Consider the following 18,577-nt stretch of genomic DNA (forward strand, 5'->3'; position numbering starts at 1 on the left):
ATACCTACTGGCATTTAATGTTGGTGTAAAATGCAAGTCCACAATGGGTTAAAAAATATGTCAGTGTGCACACATTGGGCCTTATTCAATATACGTTGCAGTTTTGACAAAAATGGTAAAACTGCATCTAGTTTCTCTAGCATGCCAGGTCCTTCCCCTGTGTTGTGATTGCAAGATTTTGCAATCATATTTGCCGGCCGGGCGAGAAGCGGTTACTGAATTTGAAAAAATATTTTTTTCGGTTATTGGCTGATAGAATTCTCTCAGCCAATCAGTGGCCTCCCATCTGATTGGCTGAGAGAATTCTCTCAGCCAGTCAGTGTCCAGCCAGTCTTTTCAAAATATTTTTGCCAATTCACCAGCCACTTCCCTCCTCACCGGCCGGCAAACACCGCTACCATCTCCTAGCCGCTCCGACCCCCGCAGCTGCACATAGGTATGTGCCAGCGATGCTTCAGCTATGATTGGACCCGATGTGTCACTGATGGGTCTGATTGCGAGACATCTGATGCCCTGCCGGTGAAACCACAGGGTCCTGGTCCGATGCCCACGGGACCGCGCATCGGACCCGACTGCATGTCACATACAGCTGATTTGGCCCGATTTCACAGCCCGATCCATTGGAATCGGACAAAATTTGACCAGATCAGCCCAGTGTATGAGGTCACATTTTTCAAAATATGACCCCAGTTTACTGCAGTGTAAGCACATGCACGGAATATCTATAATTTGCATATAAGGATTTTCGCTATTCAGGCTGAATTAGACCTACAGTATTGTAGTAGAATTAAATAATGCTAGTAAATGCAGTTGCCTCTACCCTACTGCTTTCTGCAGGAGGCTCTCTGAAATAGCGGCACTCTCTCTGTCTCCTTGTGGAGTCTAGCAATATCCCTCATTACACCCAACCTACATTATGCAGGGGTTACATTTTTTGGGAAAAAAATAAATCAGAGATCTATGCGTTCAAATTGAATCATTAGTGGCATTTCCCTACATTGGTTATAAAGTACAATGAACTCTATGGCTACATGCATTTTAAATTTTCTCATGTCCATTAACAGCATACAGTATGGAACCACCTGTACAAAACAATAAATGTACAAGCCCTGACAGGTATCACTGTCTTTTCTTCAACAAGCCTTAAAGCCTCCATACACTAGTGCAATTTGGCCCTTTTCTGTACAATATTAACCATTTGGGTCAATAATGCATTTGAAAAGTGTCAAATCGTATGTAAATTAATGAGGATTCTGATCCGTTGCCCTGTGCACCCTGGCAGGGAGTTGGTGAGGAATGACATGCAAAGCTGCATACAATACCTTGGACTAATGTATGGTGGTCTTTACTATGATTTGGGGCTCATTTACATTTGGATGTAGGTCATTTTATGACACACCTCTCAGATATACCTGTTTGCGCTTCTCAGTACCATTTTCACAATCTCCCTGACATGCTTACTCAAATGTTGGTAAGCATGAAGCCGAATTAAGCAGATAAGGAAAAAGGAACACAGGCAATAGTACAGTAAGAAAGGACATGAGAAGTGCACAGTTGCAAGGAGGAACATATCTTTGTGTAATGGGGCCTCATAGCAAACTTTCCACTCCTCCAACAGACACCAAAAGCTGCTAATATTTAATGACACTTGGGCCCCAGAGTGTATAACCGACATCTCATGGAACATAGTAAATGCATGTATTGTGCAGGCACACAGAGCAAAGCAATATACAGTAGGATATATACATTTAGTGAAAGAACTGGGGCTGTCCCAGTGGCCCATGCTGCAGTCAATACTGCTCTCCCCGCCGTATTTGCGGGTACACCAGCAGCCCCGGCGTGTGCAGGCTGCAGGACCACCAGATGTGTAGGCATTAGAGGGAAGAAAGGCTTTTAATCCCGGCAGGACACGTGCTGATCGCCTCTTAAAAGCTTCCTGCTCTGAGGCTCCGGCTGATGCTGCTGCCCCCGGCTGATCTGATTGTATGCTGGTGGCCGGTGGGGGCAGGAGGGGATCCTAGCATCACGTGGCCTCAGGTCACATACACACTTACATAGAATATACACACTTATGATCAACAACTAGGATCCAAAACATATTCCATCTCTATCCCAGTGGTAATTGTATCCATACATGATGTAGCACAAGAAACCTGGTACACGCCCCCGGCTTGTGGCTGGAACAAGACAGTGTTGCTGCCTATTGCACACCGCAACGGAGCACACCCACGTCCCGCACACACGGCTGCCCTATCAGGGACTCGGCAACAGTGTGACGCTGAATTCTTGGCACATATACCAGAATCAACAATCAGCTTCAGTAACACACACACACACATAGGACACAAATGTCCCACTCATAACAAGTGTTATAAGATCAGTACAGGACCTGTATATATACTAAACAGCCTATAGCCATCTCTACAGATTCTACAGATTCACTTACCAGTTCACCATCAGGGCTGCGTTGTTCTCAGAAATAAATGGCAATTCTCCTTTAATTTGTAAAGCGAGCAGAGAGAAGAGGCAGAAGAAGCGGTGAGACATCATGACCCGGGCAGGCCAGGGGGTCTGGGAGACCCCGGTTTGCGCTGCGCCCTCTCCCACAGTCAGTGCTAGCTCTGTGCCCGGCGGCCCCTATGCAGGGCATCTGGATAGGCAGGAGGCTGATTGCAGGCTGGATCACAAAGAGCAGGACACAGATTGTAACCAGGGATTAGTAAAATACAAAAATCCGATTTTGCACGGGGAAAGCATCAGTCATCAATGGATTTTCTAAACCTCATCATGCTCCCAGCCGGCCAGTAATCACTATTCTGCATCCAGGACTTTGCCATCTCCTCCTTCCACATGTTATTGTGTTGCCATTCCATCTCTCAGTGTATGTAATAATAGCATGTCTTATTTATTTGTCTTTTCCTTCCTAGGTGAATATACTGTGATGACCGCACATTTTCATTTAAAAAGGAAAATCGGCTATTTTGTAATCCAAACATACCTGCCTTGTATAATGACAGTCATCCTGTCCCAAGTGTCATTCTGGTTAAACCGTGAATCAGTCCCAGCTCGGACAGTGTTTGGTAAGTAGTCATAAGTCACCATGTGGCTGCTGCAGTCTGGTACACTACACACTTTGCAGACTAGTTTAGTACATCCTGAAAAGTTTTTATTTTAGGCGCATGCTAGGCGGGCAGTAGCATCTAGCAAAGTGGTGTTATTTTATACGATTGATTTCGTATCCGGATGGCTGACAGTACTGTAAGTCGACATACATATGGCGAAATGGTTGACACAAACAAATGGACGATATGGCTTTGGTCAACACATAAAATGGCCGACAGTGTTGAGGGATGTTATTTTTCATGTTCTGACTTATTTCACACATTACCATCCATGTATCCTCCAATTGCCTTGAAACATGGCGGGCGTAGCGAGGGGACACGGTACACTAATTGAGGGTACACATGCATAGCTGTTGACTAGATATTCCAATCCTGGGGCATTTTTTTCAATAGCAAAAACTAGTGATACTCAATCCTGGGATTCTCGAGATCCCGGGATTCACCTTCCTAATTTAATAAAAATGCCTCTGCCCCCCCCCCCCCCCAACCCAAGCAGTCGCGCTGCACATCTACTTGCATGTGCAACGCTGGGGGTAGGGGTGCAGCTAAAAGTGCCAGGGTGGCCGATTGCGGGGTGACGCCGGAAGCAGGCAGATGGTAGTGGCGTAGCCTGTGTAGCGTGACCTCTGACTGTCACACTGCGCAGATCCGCACACCAAGGTCAGAAATAGCCAGGCATCGCTTGAGCGGGTGCGTGCGCAGTGTAATATAAAAAATCCCGGGATTGGAGTTTACAAGTCCCAGGATCCTGTTAATCCCAGGATTGACCACCCTAGTTGTTGACATTAACACTGAAAAAAGTTTCTGACTTATTTTGACCTTTTCTATGTTGACTTTTTTCCAATGTCAACCATGTGCATGTCCACTTTTTAGAGTTTGACTATTGACTTTCAAAGTAGACATTGTCTGTGACCTATACCACACCTGATTCAATTAAGGTGCCCATACACTAGTAAGATTTATCTTCAGATCTGGCTGGTTGGAACAAAAACATGGTTATGGATGAGTGACAGTTTGTCAGTTTTTCAGCATTTCCAAGGAAATGGTCAACTGTCATTTGCTCTCATCCATAACCATGTTTTTGTTCCAACCACTCAGATCTGAAGATAAATCTGCATGTGTATGGCCACCTTAAGTCGCCAGTTGGCTGAAAATTGCTTAGAACGGGTAAAAAAACCACAACTTTTCTATTCAACTAAAAAACCTTTTTAACATAGGTCTCAATGGGGCTCATTTATCAATCATATGAAGTCGACCTGCTGACTATTGACCTAGACATTGTCTATCAGCCACCTGGTTACTTTTAATGCATCTTAAAGTGGCAAATATATAAATATATTATAGTTTCCATTCAGATGTGCCCAGAATTCTACAGGGCGGTGGACGCTACAGTATGTAAATGTGATTTGGAAGTGGATCCAGTCATACTTGCCTACCTGACCCTCTCCATGCGGGAGAAAATGCTCTGTTCCTGGACTTCCCTGGTAATGTAGGATTGCCATCACCTGTGGTGAAACACCTTTACCTAGCTCACCACAGGTGATGGTAATCATACGTTACCAGGGAAGCCCAGGAACAGAGCATTTTCTCCCGCATGGAGAGGGTCAGGTAGGCAAGTATGGATCCAGTACAAATGTGAAAAGTTTCCAATATGGTAGCTGTGTGACACTTATTTATATTATTTCAAGGGGTGAACAGGGACAAGGATGAATTATACCCTCCCTTTGGAAGGAATTGTAAAGCTTATGCAAACACAATGTATTTATATTCCTCATTTTGAGGAGGTTGAAAGGTACAAGTTGTACACACAAAGGTCTTTGTCACCTTGAAAATGATTGTCATAAATATGTGATTACTGTACTTGCAATAAAAGCAACAAATCTAGGGGGAAATTAAATTACCTTTAGATTTCTCAGTATTATTATAATTTCATGGCCATGAAAATAATATTGACCATTGCGGAAAATATATTTTAATAATGTTACAATGGACATAGCTTTATTGTCACATAGGGCTTTATTCTAGTTCGCTCTTTCTGACAAAATCCTTCTTAGATGGACAAAACCATGTGCACTGCAGGGGGACAGATGTGAAATGTGCAGAGAGAATTAGATTTGGGTGAGTTATTTTGTTTCTGTGCAGGGTAAATACTGACTGCTTTATTTTTACACTGCAATATAGATCTCACTTTGAAGTAAAACCCCACCCAAATCTAATTCTCTCTGCAGAAGTTTCATCTGTTCCCCTGCAGTGCACATGGTTTTGTCCATCTAAGAAAGATTTTGTCAGAAAGAGTGAACTAGAATAAGGCCCATAGTTTAAAACTATCAAATATGATTAATGAGAAAAATCTCAGTTATTATTTAGAATCATTACTGTAGCAATTTGTCTGTACATAAAATCTCTACTTAGAAGAAATATTGTGGCAGTGCCAGCTCCCAATAGTTCTCCCACATGTCGGGGCTGGATTACGGGCCTCTTGGGCTCAAGCTCAAAAATGGTCAAGGGTCTATTATGAGAAGTAGGGGAGGTGAGGTCATTGCCATATAGGCATGTAGAAACCATACACTACCTTTCCCAGTGACTCCTTAAATATACAGTATAAAAGTACAAATATTGCATAACTGTGTGGAAAATAGGAAATTCTATTTTAATACATTTTTTTATGGCCATCCATGTGGCCAGCTGGTGTTTGGCAATAATCATGAAGTCATGATCATGGACCTATTTTATGTGGAAGCTGGGAGCTGCAGCTCTATTCGCTCGAATGTTAATCTGGCTCTGCCACAGGTGAGTGCCTTTGGGGCCCAATTATCATTCTATATTTGCGGCTAAATCCCCATAAACACCCGTATTTGGGGGTTAATGCAAATATTAAGTATCCCTCAAATATATCAGGAGGGACCGCTGCTGGAATCTCCGATCCCTCCTGCAACGCTGCTGGCCGCCTCCCCCTAGGTTTCTATGGGGGATGCAAAGCTATCTGATGTATCAACATTGGGCAGCAGCGCATCACATCCCTGGGCTACCGCCATTCTGAGATGGCGATAGCCCATTGTAGCGTATGGGCTACACACCGCACTGCCGGGTCAGCAGGGTCGGCGAGGGGTCAGCACTAACCGCACATGCGCTGGGACCGCAGTTGCCGCGGGGACTGGCCAGGAGTAGGAGGTGGCGATGGGGTGTCGACATCGTGGCCAGTGGCAGCCCCCTCCTACTATAAGGTAGGAGCCGCCACTGGTCTTTGATCTACACATGCATCTACAGTATTATTCCAAGTGATCACCATGCTAAAACACTGATATCTTGTTTGGCCTCGATATTTATTTCTTATGTAACCCAGTATATTTTCCTTTTAACTATCCATCATCTCTTCTTTAACTATCCATCATCTCTTGTTTATTTTACGGATTACAGATCTATGCTGAGGGCCGCATACAATATATTCCATGCAATCCTGCTGCCCGGGAAGTTCCCAGGCTGCTCAAGGGGGATTACGGGGGACTTCTCAAAGGGAGAAGTCACCCTAGTGTTTGGCCAACTTAAGGGGTAAATTTACTAAAGCTTCTAAAAATGATAGATGTTGTCCATAGCAACTACAGATTCTGTCTATCATTTTGTAGGATGTTATAGAGAAATGATAGTCAGTATCTGATTGGTTTCTATGGGCAACTTCACTTTTTTTTTTAATTTTTAGGGGGGTATTCAATTCCTGCTGCTATTTCTGAAAGAGTAAATGGCGGCGGGCATCTATTCAATGCTGTCTTGCCCGACAGCATTGAAGAGGAAGATCGACAGAATGGGCTCAACCTTGTCGATTACGGCCATGAATTGTCACGATCATGGCCGAATCTCGACAATCCACGGCTGTTTACACAGACACACCCCCTTTTCGCTATCACAGCTGAATCTCGACAATACACAGCTGTTTATGCGGAAACGCCCCCTTTTCACCGATCAGCAGGCGGAACATTGAGTCCTGCCTGGCGATAAGCTGTTGAACAAAACAAAAACGGGCCATGTTCACAGCTGTCGGGAAAGATCAAATAGCCATAAAAAACTGCAGACCACTCCACAGTTCAGGTGCACAGTTCAGCACCTGAACTGTGGAGTGGTCTGCAGTTTTTTATGGCTATTTGAAAATTCCACTGAGTGCCGCCCCTGTACCGCTGGGTACACCTGGACTTATTTAGTTTATGTGGCAGGCACCGTGGTAGCTGTCTTTCTGGTTTAGTGGAGTGCCGGACCCCTGTTTGAAGTTATATATATATATATATATATATTCCAGGTGTATATGTATTCCAAGTTATTGATTTTTTTTTTGGTGATACAACATCAGTTGGGTCCTTAAACTCTGACACAAGGTGCGAATTAAGCACCTGTGTGTGAGCTGATAGCTTGCACCTGCAAATGTAAAAAGTGGTAATGTAGGAATGGGGTGTGGCTTCACAGCCCCACCCTCGTTTTCATCACTTCACAGGTTTCAGAGAGGCAAGCTGTCCCCAGACACTTGTGCTGGCTCCTACACATTGACAGGAGCCGAGGGCTGCTCGTAACTCAACGTTAATCATCCAGCAGGAGCTGGCATTATTTTGTCACCCCTCAGTGTGTGACACCCGGGTGCAGCACACACCCCTTGCAACCCCTGTGTGACACCACTGCACAACATATAACTGCTAGAAACCTCCTAGCGGATGCAGTTGTAATTATACTGTACATATTCTGTGCCCCCAAAACTGCACAGTTTTGATATTATTATTGTTTTACATACTTTAATAAAATATGGGGTAATTTTTGGGTGAATTGATTTTGTGTGTAAAATGTAATCATATACAATGTACGTACAGTGGCGTAACTATAATTTAAGCCCCCCCCCGCCGATCATAAAGCGGCGCCCACCCCCTCCACCTCCTCCTCCCCCCTTGGCCGCCCCTGCCCCTCCAACCTCTGCAGATTTACCTGTATTCGCTGCAGTGGTCCCGGCTCCCCTCCTGGCTTCATTCTGATGCTATAAAAAAATGGACCATCACAAAATGTCCACCCCCATACAGTTTAAGAGAACTGTCTGCTATATGGGGGCGGACATTTTATGAAGGTCCATCACCAAAGCATCAGAATGAAGCCAGGAGGGGAGCCGGGACCACTGCAGCGAATAGAGGTAAAGCTGCTGGGGATGGGGGAGGCATTAAAATGCCCTGCAGCCCCCCCGGTGCCCACACTTACACAGCGCCTTCCCGCGACCGCGGGGGCTGCGGTGCTATTGTTACACCACCGTGTACGTATGTATCTATGAATGTATGTACAACAATCATATACATTGTATGTTTCAGTTTTATTTATTGACTGTTTTTAAATTAAAAAGGGATTAACTGAACTGCAACTATATGAAACAGAAAGTAAAGAGAAAAATATGAAACTGTAGTGTTACAAATAAATAAAAAATGTAACGTGCAGAGAGAGTTAAGGCCCATACACACTGGGCGACTTTAAGCTGAAAGCAGCTCAGTTTACTCGTTTGAGCTGCTTTCAGCTTGAAAGCCACCCAGTGTGTATGGGGCAGTGATGAGCGGTGAGTGCATATGCGCGGTCCTGCATCATCGCTGGCCCAGTATTACCAACAGATGAAGCGACGGAGTGGATGGCTTTCCATAACGTCCTGCTGTTGAAAGTTGTCCACTCCCAGGAAAATCTCTAAAATGGGTGAAAAATGCTCAGTGTGTTTTTCAGCCCAATAATTTTCCCCATCATCAGTCAGCATACAAAGTCACCCAGTGTGTTTGGACCTTTACTTTCAGCTTGTATAGACAGATACAAGCTCATTCTGACTGTAGTGCACATTTTAGGCCTAAATTCATGGCCGGCGCCACGGCCGGCGGCAGGAGGGAGCAGGTGGATAGAGGTGAGTGGCAACTAACCCCCCCCCCCCATGGAGCGCTGCATACCCACCCATCCGTCCTTCTCCCCAATCCCCCGTGGGTTGAGTCGCCGGCCCGCATCACCCGCCACCCCTCGGGGAGCAACGCGGCTGCCCTCGCCGTATCACAAGCCACTCCCCCCCGTGTGCAGCGATGCGGCAGAGGCAGCTGCATCACAACACCCCCCCCGTGGAGCACAATGCGGATGCACTCGCCTCATCAAACACCCCCCCGTGGAGTGGCTTGCACCGGCCCTACCTAAATTCATTATTATTTAAAATGTATCAAAGTGTAGTTTGGAATATAAACTGCACATTTACAGTATGTGTGGTTTTAAAAGTATGCAATTGCTAAATGTAAAGCTTCTTTGTTTCAAAAAGTAACACACTGCCCAGTATAACAGAAACTATTTGCAGAACTGCAAAAAAAAAGACACATTCTTTTTTTTTTAAACAGGGTCACATAGTTAAAACCATTTTAAAATGCATGTGTATGATGCTCTTAAAACAAGGGCGCCCGACTCTGTATACCAGTGACGTGCGGTGGTGGCTGTGAACGGAGAGGCACTGTCACAGCCACCACCGCACCGCACCCCCCCCTGGCTGCCGCCGACACCCGCTGCCCCCCTCCTCTAGCAGCAGCCAGCACCCGTCCACTGCCGCAAACCTACGTCCCCGCCCGCTGTACCCCCCCCCAAAAAAAAATTATACTCACTGGGCAGGGGAGAGGGGAGCAGCAGCCACACAGGCAGGGAACCGGGACTCGGGAGCCGGCAGTGGCACAGGTCACAGCATAGGGAGCAAACGCGGCACTGTCGGCTTAGATGACAGGGGCTGCTGTGATTGGACAGCAGCTGGATCTGCTGTCCAATCACAGCAGCCCCTGTCAATTAGGCACTTCTAGAAGTGCTGCTTTTAGTGTTATTTTTAATGGATTTTTCAGACCACTGCTTAGCCCTGCCCCAAGCCCCGCCCCCCGCTTCGTCCCCTTGCAGTTCTGTTTGGGAGGCACGCTTATCGTGCCTCCCAAACTAGGTTAAATCATTCAAACTAGTAAAATAATATAAAGAAAATACTTATGACACAGAACATGTGTCATAGGTATATTCTTTGTATTATTTTAAAACAAATTGACAGGGGAAGCACTGCCTCCCCTGCCTCCCCTGACTGCACGTCCCTGCTGTATACTCAGTGTGGGCATATATATCCAAACTAGTGCAAGTGTGGCATTGTGGCAAGGCTTCAAGTTTGGTTCGGCACGCCGTGGTGTGCCAAAGATGCGGGCTGACTCCACTGATTCTTACACTGTTGCAGGAGCTGGGTTCTGCATGGAAATTTACAGTGCAGCACTTGACTTCTGTCTCTGAGCAGGAGCCGTCATTTTACTCTCACACCTTGCCAGGTGACCCCAGGGTGCGGCTTCTGGAGTATAATGCTTCCTAACATGCTAACATAACTATAAGATACAAAAATATGTTTAGAAACATATTGTATGACAGATACAGTTTTAAATAGCGAATACAATTAATTTAGAGCACACATATGACATTCCTTGCATCAGCCCTCTTTACCAAGTTGCACCAACCCTATTAGAAGCAAAAAATGCAAAAAAAAAATGTGCAGCACCTAATAGATTGTAAATCATAGAGGTAGATAGTATCATAGAGATAAGGGTTGTGTTTAACATTTGCTTTCCCTTTGGTTTTTAAATGATCTCTGTTCTAAAAATAGAAGGACATCAGAGATGTCCAAGCCAGTCACTTATTAGGCATTGACGTATGTCGCCTTGACAGACACTGTAATACTTTTGTTCAATGGATTACAGCAGAGGCTCAGTTCATTTCCTGACAAATACAACTTTACTACATGAAATCATTCTGATTTTACTAGCTGATCCTTAGTTTCATTACACAAAATCCCTGCAATTGTATTTGATGAAATAAGACAGAGATTTGTATACCGCAAAACAGGAATCTTACCAGTACTATTCTTATTATTTGCATGCCTGTTTATATCTGTATCTGATCTTTGAGTACCAATAGTAGCTGTAACTGCTTAAAAAATGCCAGTAGAAGACAGTAAAAAGAATAGATTAGTGGTCTGTATCATAGGGGACCCAATGTGAATTACTTACAGATAACCCATATTTAATCACTTACCTCTTCAGAGTCCCATGTCAGCACTGCTGCTGCAGTAGAAAATGTCACAATGGCCATTTTCCAGGTGATTTGTGCAGGTTTGGTACAGATTTGTCTCCGCAAACATCATGAGACCCATGTTTTTGAAGACCGGTGCATGTATGGGAGAGATTTGTTCCCAGGAACACAGCGGGGCGCCATGCTTCTAGAGACCTGCACATGTCTATGATACCACAGATACCGAATTTGGTGGACGATTATTGATACACTGCGCATGTGTACGGATCGCAGTATGCATACTCAAGGCCATCCTGCGCTGAAATCCTGCAACTATTTCTATAAGCTGTTTGCTTGTCCCAGATGAAGGTTGCAGACGGGGAGCTGAAATTCAATGGGGAAAGTGTTCTAATACTTTTGCTCCAAGCCCATCTTCTGCCCGCCCCTCCTAGAGCAAACTCTCGCCTAAGGCGTTCACTCCGGGGATTTGCACATGCGCATATTCGCATTGCTGTTAGAAAAAAAACTCCGCCGGGTTGTTCCGGCGCGATAGTTACTGTCATTGATTTCTATGTAAGCTGACGCGCTGTGTAATGTATTAACATTCGCAGTGCTCAGCTAGGCCTTGGAAATATTCGCCCAGTATTGCAGGCTATTACAGTGTTGTGCCACAGTCCAAAGAAAAAAAAAACATTACCATAAGCATCAGCGGCAGGGACTATTGGCCAGCAGGCATTAGAGGAACTTCACAAACACATCACCCATATATATACACAGCCAGCATAACGCTATATAGCGCTATGTATAGCATGCCTGGCCTGCATCACTCAGGCAATCATGCTATATAGCGCGCTATGCTGGCTGTGTGTTTGTAAAGTTCCTCTAATGTCTGCTGCCCCTAGTCCCTGTGAAGGAAGCAACTAGCAGTGCTCACCAGCAGCAGCCAGAAGCCGATCGGAAAGAAGGCAAACTCCCGCACAGCTGAAAAACAGATCTGTGCATGATATGAAAACTAGACTTCATTGCGCATAAAGAAAAAAACCCCGAAAACTATCCGGAGGAGGCCACATTTGCATATTTAAAAAATTAATACATAATGCGGACAGACCCGCAAAACGGCCGCAAAATCATCACGAAAAATAAAAGGTAACTGCACCTTACACCCGCGAATATTGATACATCCCGGCCTAGGTGTGGGTCTGAATCTCCCTCTAAGTCCTCTCTGCACTGTCTCCTCTAGAGATGGTCAAAACAGATCATTAAGCTGAGCCGGGACCCGAAGGATCTCTCAGTGAAAAGATACGGATCTTTTAGACGGATCCTCGACTCGCTTTAAAAAAAAAAAGGGAATATACATGACCAAGTAAAAACACTGATTGATGGCTGGGTGCAGAATCGCCATCGATGGCAACCATCGATATCCATCCCTGGCAGCAGCAGTTAATCTTTCTATCACTTGTAGTCACAGCACTGTACTCAGTCTCCAGAGGTAGTACATCTCAGCTGCCACAGGTGGCAGCACTGAGATCAGGAAAATGCATTGTAATGGAAAACGAAACTGAAACGGATCACCTTTTTTGGGATCGGCGGCTCACTCGTCCCTGAATGGGATCCGTTCAAAAGATCCGGTTCGTTCGCGAACGACCCATCTCTAGTCTCCTCGTTTCCGCTGCTGGTGATGCCACAAAGTCCACGTAGTGAGGGGGGTGTTCTGGTGTCATGTGTATGACCTCTGACCTTATGCACTACTGCGGATGTATGTCTTCTCTGTTTTCTATAGGAATTGTGAATGTCTCCCGACGAAATGTCCATATATACACACTGGATGTTACTATACATTCTACTGACACCTCTAAATTTAGGTGCAGGTGTTGTATCACTCACCAGCCTAGCCTACTCCTGAATGGATCTGTTATACTGTATGCTTCTGTATTGTATACATACTGTATTAAACCCTATGCTGAGTAGCTTACTGTGTTCTACATGGTAAATAAACAAGCTCATAGTTAAGCTACTCATCCTTTGAGATGAGAGAAAGGAGATTTGGTGGTGGGGGGTGGGGGGGAGAATTGTGAGGAAAAATATGTCAAAATATGTATTGATGCATCCTGCTGTGTGTATGGCCATCCCGGCACAGCGATCGCCGGGGAAAGCCGCTGGTCGCAGGAGCATGCTCCTGTGACCATTAGGCAGTGCACACGGGAGCAGGCAGCTGGCGATTTATCGCCAGCTGCGCTCCAAATCACTGGCATATTCCCAGCGATTTTACATGAAATTGCACCCGTGTGTACTCACCTTAAGTGTAAAACTTTAGACACTGCAGTGCTACAGAAGCATGAAAGAGAAGACTGCACACAACATGTGGGGAATCAGCATGTTGACTTTCACATCATCAACGTTTGCACATTGTATTGCTTGAGAACAATAAAAAAAATAATATCCTTCTTAACCCCTTCATTGGTGTTTGTTTTTAGGGAGTGCTCCCCACTGTGTGAGTTTTTTCTGGGGAGCACTCCCTAAAAAAAAACACCACTGTGTCCCCGGGTCCGGATGGCGGTGCTGATCTTTGTAATAGCCGCTGTCCGGCCCTGCCCCCGGCAGCCCGGCTATGTGTGACGTTACAAGATCATGCCGCTCACAGCAGGGGGGAGGGAGGCAGGGCCGGGCAGCAGGAGCTGGGAAGCCGCCGCAGCTGATTGTGGCAATGATCTCAGCGCTCAGATCAGCGGCGCTGCCCGGCAAGGGGTTGCGCAGGCAGTGGCAGCCCCTAGAATTTTCCGGGTTTGCCAGTCTGTGCACTGGAGCAAACCCCGGAAAATTCTCAGGAGTACCAGGGAAGTGGTTAAAATACATTTACTTGCATTTGCAGAAAAAAAAAAACAATAAGACAGAATACAATATTTGTCAGTGGTAATGACTGTACAATGCAATATTGTGCAGATCTTATAGAGTATGTTAAAATATATATATACTTACATTAACTCAAACTTGTTAATTTTTCATGTAATTCTTTAGTTCTGCTTTTATTGTCATATGGGACTCTACTTAATTCACTACATTGCACAGTGTCTTATCTACGTAAAAAACTAATTGCCCACCATGAAACAAACATTATGCCATAGAGATCAGATGTTCCTGGTTGAAATTGCTTTTTTCGCTAAGCTTTCTTAAGAGTTACTTCCTGTTGTCTGGGCCATAGGGAGAGATAGAGGACATTATGCATTATCCAGCTTGCTTCAGATCCCCAGCCTATCAGTTTGATAAATATTCTATTAGGCAACTGGGACCAGTGTAGCACACCATGTTTTTATACATGCATGATGCATTAGATAATACAGCACAGGTTCTCAAACTCGGTCCTCAGGACCCCACACAGTGCATGTTTTGCAGGTCTCACAGAATCACAAGTGAAATAAATGTGTCAATGGGTAATGAATGCACCTGCAAGGTGACCTGGAAAACATGAACTGTGTGGGGGTCCTAAGGATCAAGTTTGAGAACCCCTGCACTACAATATGCAATGTTTAACAAAAATAGGACTCTAGAAACACCGATTTCTGTTTAAAAATAGTTTTTCATCAATTCATTGCAGATAAAAAAAATATATTGTATACAAGTCAAGGATAACAGATTGGGTGCCGGACGACTCACCGACAGTCGGGATTCCGACAGTCATTACCCCGACGTCGGAATCCCGAATGTTCCCTCGTGGGGGTCCACAACCCCCATAGAGGGAGAATAAAATAGGTGGCGAGCGCAATTTACAGCAGATATCCATGAGATCTGTATATGCCTTGTGTTTAATGGTAAGCCCTATATAATATGGAGAAAAGAGCTTGCACAATTGCAATAAGCTGTTTTAAAAAAAAAATTAAAATCGATTTCTAAACCATTTTGTATATACATTTACAATAATAGATTCACCTGCATGGTTTGGGGGACAGCAATATAACCCAGTGATGGAGAGATAATGGGCTCCTGAAATAGGCTACGTTGCTTCGGATTAGCTCACATTTGCAAGGAATTATACACTTAGAAAGAAAATATTTTTAACCGGTGACATCGGATGTGCACTAAAAAGGAGCTGTTAAAGCAGCTTATATGCTTATATTTAGATAAAGCTTTCTTTGGTCTGGCTACACAGTACACTAGTTACATTGCTACTTCAAAGCTTAATTACCACAGAGAAAGAGAACAGAAAGTGTGTTCAGTGGACAAGAGGGATGCTTTCTCTTCCATATAAATATTTGGGTTTCAGAGATATCAGCATTCATTAAATTGGTCCTTTTAGTATATTTGATGGTAATTTATGCATTTGTACATTTGGACTGAGACTTTGATGTCCATGAATCAGATATGTGGTAGCCATTACTAACATCAACTAAATCCAACTGACAACTATAGAATGAAATACAAATTGTATAATCTGTGTTCGGTTTAATAGCTATATAATAACAACAGATGACTTGCAATGTATTTTACCTGGTAAAAAAAAATAATTAATATGGTATTTTTCTTTTCTACTGTAATCACTTTTTCTTTCTTGATTTAAAAATATTTTAATTACAAAATAAGTATTAACTGCACATAACATTATCCCTTTGATGCCTTGGAGAAAAATTGCATATCTCCTTGTTACTGACCTAAAACCTGCGGCCATTACCATGTGTGCTGACCTGCTGTCCTGTGGCCATTACATTGGGTAACTCCCGGTGTCTGCCAAACTACTGTGCAACAGCATATTGATTACATAAAAGGACGGCTATCAGAGCAAAGCTAGAAATACTGTATAAAAAGTATTAGGAAAACTATTAGGAATAAAAGGAAGTGCACATTTACGGTAAGTTAGATGAAAGTGTCTGATGTCATACACCTGATTTTGAACAAATGTGCTGCCTTTTCATTCATTTTCTTTAGTTAGATTTTGATATCTGTCATATTGTATTTGTCTAACAGAGGATTGAATAGGATATAATAATGCCAGCACAGTTGGGCCAATGGTTAGCATTGCTGTCTCACGGCATTGAGGTCTTGAGTTCAATTCCCATCAAGGTCCTAACCAGAGGCGCTTTAAGAGAGGAGGAGGCCCGCGTGCAGCCTCCTCCATTCAAGACCCCTCCTCTCTCCCAGCCACCGCCACAGCACTGCTCTAGTGCACAGAGCATTAGAGTCTGAGCCCTGGAGCATTAGAGTCTGAGCACTGGGAGTCCTGCGCATTATACATATGACACTGGCCTAATGTGGAGTTAATAATAATAATATTGACATATAAAAATAAAAAAAAATAATTAAAGAATAAAAGTGAACTCTCATTCACTTCAAGCTATAAACTTGAGCTGTATTTGCTGCATGATCAAGTTCAAGCAAGTATTGCACTCCAACTGTGTAAAGTTTGGAATTATATCACCATTCCTTAGTGATGTGATGGCTGGGAGGAATCTGGGAGTAAAATTGGCGGATGAATGTTTCCACCTTAGCAACGCGTGTCTCCCATAGGTCCCTTGATGTGTTGTGGTGAAAAGTTCAGGACTCCTTTGTTGTTGTAGATCCCACTTGTAAGCTGGTTAATTAGGAACCAAGGCAAACATCCCATATGCATGGTCCAGTTGTGGAAAAGAGAATAAATCTCTCAGAAATTGAGTCAGCCAATGGAGGTAATGTAAAAAGTTGGAAAAGGCTCAACACGTTTCCCCGGATGTTATACTCCGGCTTCCTCAGGAGCAAGTGTGGAAGCAAGAGTATAACATCCTGGAAAACGCGTTGAGCCTTTCAATCCACTTTTCCAACTTTTTACATTACCTCCATTGGCTGACTCAATTTCTGAGAGATATATCCCCTTTTGCACAACTGGACTGTCAATTGGTTATGGTATACTGTAAATGGTGGACTGTGTTTAGGTCGACTGTAAATAGGTTGACCACTAGTGTTTCACAGTGAATAGGACAACACCTACGAATAGTCGATATACACTAGATTGAAATTGACAGAAAGTCAACACAACCAAAATGCCGACATAAACATGGTCAACACAGGAAAAGGTTGATACGTGTTTTTCACGGTTTTTGGTGTCTATGTAGATATATGTTGACATGGACACTGGATAAGTGTATTGTGTCCCCATGCATACTATTTTATTCTCCCTCTATGTCCACTGGGATGGTAAGGTATAAACTAGTAATTTTTAAAAAATAATAGTGAAAAACTTATGCTTACACCTTGACATATGCCCCACAGGTTATTGATTTAGGTTAGGTTAGTAGAGGGTGTTGATCACCACCTTTTCAACTATACCCATTTCCAGGTTATTGATTTGTGTCTGTTTTTTCTCATGTAAGTTTCTGTTTTAATTAGTTTTAACATTCAGCAGCAGCATCTGCTCTTCCCTTATGTCTTTTATGTTATCTAGTGTGAGGTCAGTCATTTCTTAATGTATTTCTCACTTCTAGTTTTCACAATATCAGGTCTTTTATTTTTAGCAATGTCAAATGTTTTAAACTGTTTACCACAGGCACAGAGCCGGCCCTAGCCTTAATGATGCCCTAGGCAAGATTTTGGCTGGTGTCCCCTAGAACCGCCACTAGTTCCGCCTCTGACCCTGCTCCTCTTTCCCAGCACCATCAACCCTCATCATAGCAGTCATCATTTTGGTGCTGCTACCCGCAATATTTTAAATAGAAACTGCATACGGAATGCTATGTTACAGTGATTTCCATGAATACACTACTGTATTTCATATGCAGATACAGCCTCACACACAGAATATAGGCATGCTGCATATCATTTTAATCAGCAGAAACTGCTGGTGCCCCTAGGCATTCCAAATGCCCTAGGCAATTGCCTAGTTTGCCTATGCCTAAGGCCGGCTCTGCACAGGCAAACACATTTTCAACAACTATGGACAAACTATAATGTCTCCAGTATTTCGAATAAAGATTATGAAAAGTTTATTTTAGTTGGCCCATCAAAGGGCACATATACACACTAAGGAAGAAATTCAATTATGTTCAGGGTTTACCCTGCAGTTGATTGAAAGCAATGTCCCATCCAATTAGCTGCTACATATAATTTTACAAGCAACGAAAGAAAAAAGAATTCCTACAAGGGGCACACTGAGCTGACATATACAAGTTTCATCAGCATAGATTCATTATATTGTTTTAGGTGTCCCAAGAAAATGTTAAAACTTAACTTTTATTTATTCTACTGTTAAGAACTGCGAAATATTAAAATAGTGTGAAAAAAAGTGCATTAAAGTGATAAAAAATTAAAATAGAGCTGTCCGTCTTCAATGTGTCTATGGTCTTTAGGTCAAGTGACTTGTTGGCTCAGTGGCTGTACCGCGAAAGAAGTAGGAATCAGTGATAATTATCCCTTCAATGGTGTGGAGTCTCTCAGGTTACTATGTG

The 18,577-nt window shown here is 43.7% G+C and overlaps 2 protein-coding genes across 5 annotated transcripts in view; one reads left to right on the forward strand and one right to left on the reverse strand.

The window, feature by feature from the left end:
• GABRB3 (gamma-aminobutyric acid type A receptor subunit beta3) overlaps window positions 1-2,817 on the reverse strand; it is a 357,556-nt gene extending 354,739 nt beyond the window's left edge. Inside the window, exon 1 of the mRNA XM_083168571.1 lies at window positions 2,447-2,817. Within this exon, the coding sequence (XP_083024697.1) occupies window positions 2,447-2,550 (104 nt within the window). The 5' untranslated portion in view covers window positions 2,551-2,817. The remainder of the gene's footprint in view (window positions 1-2,446) is intronic.
• Window positions 1-18,577, forward strand: part of GABRA5 (gamma-aminobutyric acid type A receptor subunit alpha5) — a 176,535-nt gene that overhangs the window by 132,133 nt on the left and 25,825 nt on the right. For all 4 annotated transcript variants that reach the window (XM_083168577.1, XM_083168576.1, XM_083168578.1 and 1 more), the window contains exon 8: window positions 2,928-3,080. In XM_083168577.1, coding sequence (XP_083024703.1) covers window positions 2,928-3,080 — 153 coding nt within the window. The remainder of the gene's footprint in view (window positions 1-2,927; window positions 3,081-18,577) is intronic.

The sequence above is a fragment of the Crinia signifera genome, chromosome 2 (assembly GCF_055691185.1).
Source record: "Crinia signifera chromosome 2, ASM5569118v1, whole genome shotgun sequence".
In the NCBI taxonomy this organism is placed as follows: domain Eukaryota; kingdom Metazoa; phylum Chordata; class Amphibia; order Anura; family Myobatrachidae; genus Crinia; species Crinia signifera.